General features: G+C 58.5%; 1 protein-coding gene across 2 annotated transcripts; it reads left to right on the top strand.

Moving 5' to 3' along the window:
- Nucleotides 1–67: 67 nt before the first annotated feature.
- C5AR1 (complement C5a receptor 1) lies at nt 68–3,098 on the top strand. 2 transcript variants are annotated; one of them, XM_035894433.1, is made up of 2 exons: nt 68–597; nt 1,470–3,098. In XM_035894433.1, the coding sequence occupies exon 2, from the start codon at nt 1,488–1,490 to the stop codon at nt 2,541–2,543; it is 1,056 nt and encodes a 351-aa protein (XP_035750326.1). In that variant the 5' UTR covers nt 68–597; nt 1,470–1,487; the 3' UTR covers nt 2,544–3,098. The 2 variants fall into 2 exon arrangements, with proteins under 2 accessions (XP_035750326.1, XP_009637309.1); XM_009639014.2 differs by having other exon boundaries at nt 68–655.
- Nucleotides 3,099–3,383: the final 285 nt, after the last annotated feature.

The raw sequence follows: 3,383 nt of genomic DNA, 5'->3' as shown, positions 1-3,383 counted from the left end.
TTCACCAAAAAAAACCCCCCCCAACCTCCACCCCCCCCCCCAAAATCCAGCGCCGGGGCTGGGAGGGGGCGGAAAATCCGGGCTTTGGGTGGTCTCCATCCTCCGGCTGGTAGGATGGATTTTCCCGGCTGAGGGCGTCACGGTGAGGTGGTTGCGGCTCCTCTTCGGGTGTTGGGCGATGCTTGGAGATGCCGTATCTCCTGACCTCTTCTTCCCGTTCTCCGGGTCGCTCTGGTGGCCATCGGAGAACCCCAGACCTTCATCGTGGTGGTCCTCCTCCTCCATGTTTTTTATTTCGTGGGGACGCTTTGTGCACCAAGAGGTTTCTCTTTTCGTTTTGTTTTTTTTTTTTTTTTATCTTCTCCTTCTTTCCCCCCACCCGCTGTGGCTTGAGAGCCCAAACCCAACATCCTCCCCCGGGGCACCCACCCAGTAGATTGTGGAGAAGCCGCCGGAGCTGCAGCTCCCTCAGCGTTTCCTCATCCAACTTCTTGCGCCACGCAGCTGGGGGAGGAAGTGGGGAAATGCCTCTTGCCTTGGTGACTGGGGCGGGGACGGACGGACGGACGGACACCCCGACGCCCGTGAAACCGAGAGGTTTGGGGTGCTTGCACCACATGTTCTTGAGGAGCATCTCACCGGGCTGGTCTTGGAGGTGCTGCCTCCGCAAGGGGAGAGGAACGTTGGATGGAGGGGGAGGAGATGATGGACATGAGGAAGAGGTGTTTTACGATGAGGGTGGCGAGATGTTGGAACGGGTTGCCCAGAGGAGTTGTGGATGCCCCATCTTCAAGGGCAGGTTGGACGGGACTTGGGGCAACCTGAAGATGTCCTTGCCCATGATGGGGTTGGAGTTGGGTGATCCTTGAAGGTCCCTTCAACCCAAACCCTTCCATGACTCTAGGGACAGGGCTTTGAGAGACCTGATCTGGTGGAAGGTGTCCTTGCTCATGCTGGGATTGGACTGGGTGATCTTGAAGGTCCCTTCAACCCAAACCCTTCCATGACTCTAGGGACAGGGCTTTGAGAGACCTGATCTGGTGGAAGGTGTCCTTGCTCATGCTGGGATTGGACTGGGTGATCTTGAAGGTCCCTTCAACCCAAACCCTTCCATGACTCTAGGGACAGGGCTTTGAGAGACCTGATCTGGTGGAAGGTGTCCTTGCTCATGCTGGGATTGGACTGGGTGATCTTGAAGGTCCCTTCAACCCAAACCCTTCCATGACTCTAGGGACAGGGCTTTGAGAGACCTGATCTGGTGGAAGGTGTCCTTGCTCATGCTGGGATTGGACTGGGTGATCTTGAAGGTCCCTTCAACCCAAACCCTTCCATGACTCTAGGGACAGGGCTTTGAGAGACCTGATCTGGTGGAAGGTGTCCTTGCTCATGCTGGGATTGGACTGGGTGATCTTGAAGGTCCCTTCAACCCAAACCCATTCGATGATGGTCTAACAGAGCACGGTTTCTAGGTTGGGAGCTGGTGGAGGATGAACTTGTCAACGTCCAATGATACCTTCAATGACTCCACCTGGGACGATGACTATTTCATGTATGACTTGGACAGTTATGAAGTCCCTCACAGCTACCGTGCCATCCTGGCGCTCTACGCCCTCATCTTCCTCCTGGGCATCTTGGGCAACGGGGCCGTCATTTGGGTGACCGGCTTCGAGCTGCGGCGCACGGTGAACGGCGTCTGGTTCCTCAACCTCTCTGTGGCCGACCTCCTGTGCTGCCTGGCCCTGCCCTTCCTGGCCCTGCCGCTGGCCCATGACCACCACTGGCCGTTGGGTCTCTTCTCCTGCAAGCTGCTGCCCTCCCTCACCATCCTCAACATGTTTGCCAGCGTCCTCCTCCTGATGGTCATCAGTGCTGACCGTTGTGCCTTGGTGACGCGGCCGGTGTGGTGCCAAAACCACCGGACCCTGGCGCTGGCCCGGGGGGCTTGCGCGGCCGCCTGGTTCCTGGCTGGGCTCCTCACCCTCCCCTCCTTCATCTTCCGTTCCACCCGTATCGATCATTTCTCCGACAAGACCACCTGCGTCCTGGACTACTCGGCCGTGGGGCACCACCAGCAGCTCACTGAGCTCGTCACGGCCGTCACCCGCTTCATCTGCGGCTTCCTGGTGCCTTTCGTGGTGATCACGGCTTGCTACAGCCTACTGCTGGCCCGTGTCCACAGCAAAGGCTTTGCCCGCTCTCGGAAAGCCATCAAGCTCATCTTGGTGGTCATCATCAGCTTCTTTGTGTGCTGGCTGCCCTACCACATCGTGGGCTTGATCCTGGCCTCCACCCATCCTCAGAGCAGCTTGTTCAAGGGCGCCATGGAAGTTGACCCCGTCGTGGCCGGTATTGCCTACATCAACAGCTGCATCAACCCCATCATCTACGTCATCATGGGCCAGGACTTCAAAGATAAGTTCCGGCGTTCTTGGAGAGCCGTGCTGCGGGCAGCGCTGAGTGATGACCCCACCAGCACCATGGGGGACAGCAGGATGAAGACCAAGTCCACCATGGATGACCAAAGTGTCAGCACCACGGTGTGACCAGGAGCGAAGTGGCTCTAGGGCTGGAACCTCCTGTGTGTTGCTTGAGGCCACCACCTTTTCATCTCCTGGAGGTCCCACTGGGCCCCGTAGAAAGAAGATGACGCCTCCATTGCCCCCTTTCCCCACCAGTTGCCCCCCGTGCTTGCAGGCTGGGCAAGTTGGGTGCCCACCTACCCTTGAGGGCCTCGTCCTGGCTTCCTTGGTGGCCTGCCAGCGGCCAGAGGACTTGGTCCTTGCAGGCAATGCCACATTCTTCTGCTTCTCCAGCCCAACCACGGACCCCATTTCCAGCTCCTGCCCCAGAAGAACCGTGCTGCCCCATGAATCCCCTCCCAGCCCCACATCTCCACCACCCCGCGTGGCCCAAGATGTGGGTGAGCCCACCTGTGAGCTCAACACCCCACCTCTATCACCCCAAAAAGTCAAGTCCACCCCAAAAAGTCAAGTCCACCCCACTGCTGGGGGGGGCTGGCTGCCCTTCACCCTCCCCCTTCCTTCACCCTAGCCACGTCCACCCTCGCCAATAAATATTGAAGCTCCTTCAAGCCTTGAGCAAGACCTCGGGCCCTTGGTTCTCCTTTTTGGCTGTTTATGGGGCAAGATTTTTGCCGTCTCGGCAGTTTTTGAGCTCGTGGGTGATGCAATCAGCGCCGCGGCGTCCTCTGCCCCCGGAAAGTCCTTGTGGTGTGGGGGGGTAAGGTCTTGCTTCACCTCGTGGAAGCCAGCCCATGTTGGGGACAGTTGGACATCAACGGGGATGGTTGGGGGCAGTAGGGCACCAGGAGGGATGGTTGGAGACAACTGGGCGTGATGGGGATGGTTGGGCACAAGAGATGG

Source organism: Egretta garzetta, unplaced genomic scaffold (assembly GCF_000687185.1).
Source record: "Egretta garzetta isolate BGI_Z169 unplaced genomic scaffold, ASM68718v1 scaffold565, whole genome shotgun sequence".
NCBI classification, from domain to species: Eukaryota; Metazoa; Chordata; class Aves; order Pelecaniformes; family Ardeidae; genus Egretta; species Egretta garzetta.
This window is presented reverse-complemented; position numbering and strand designations above follow the sequence as displayed.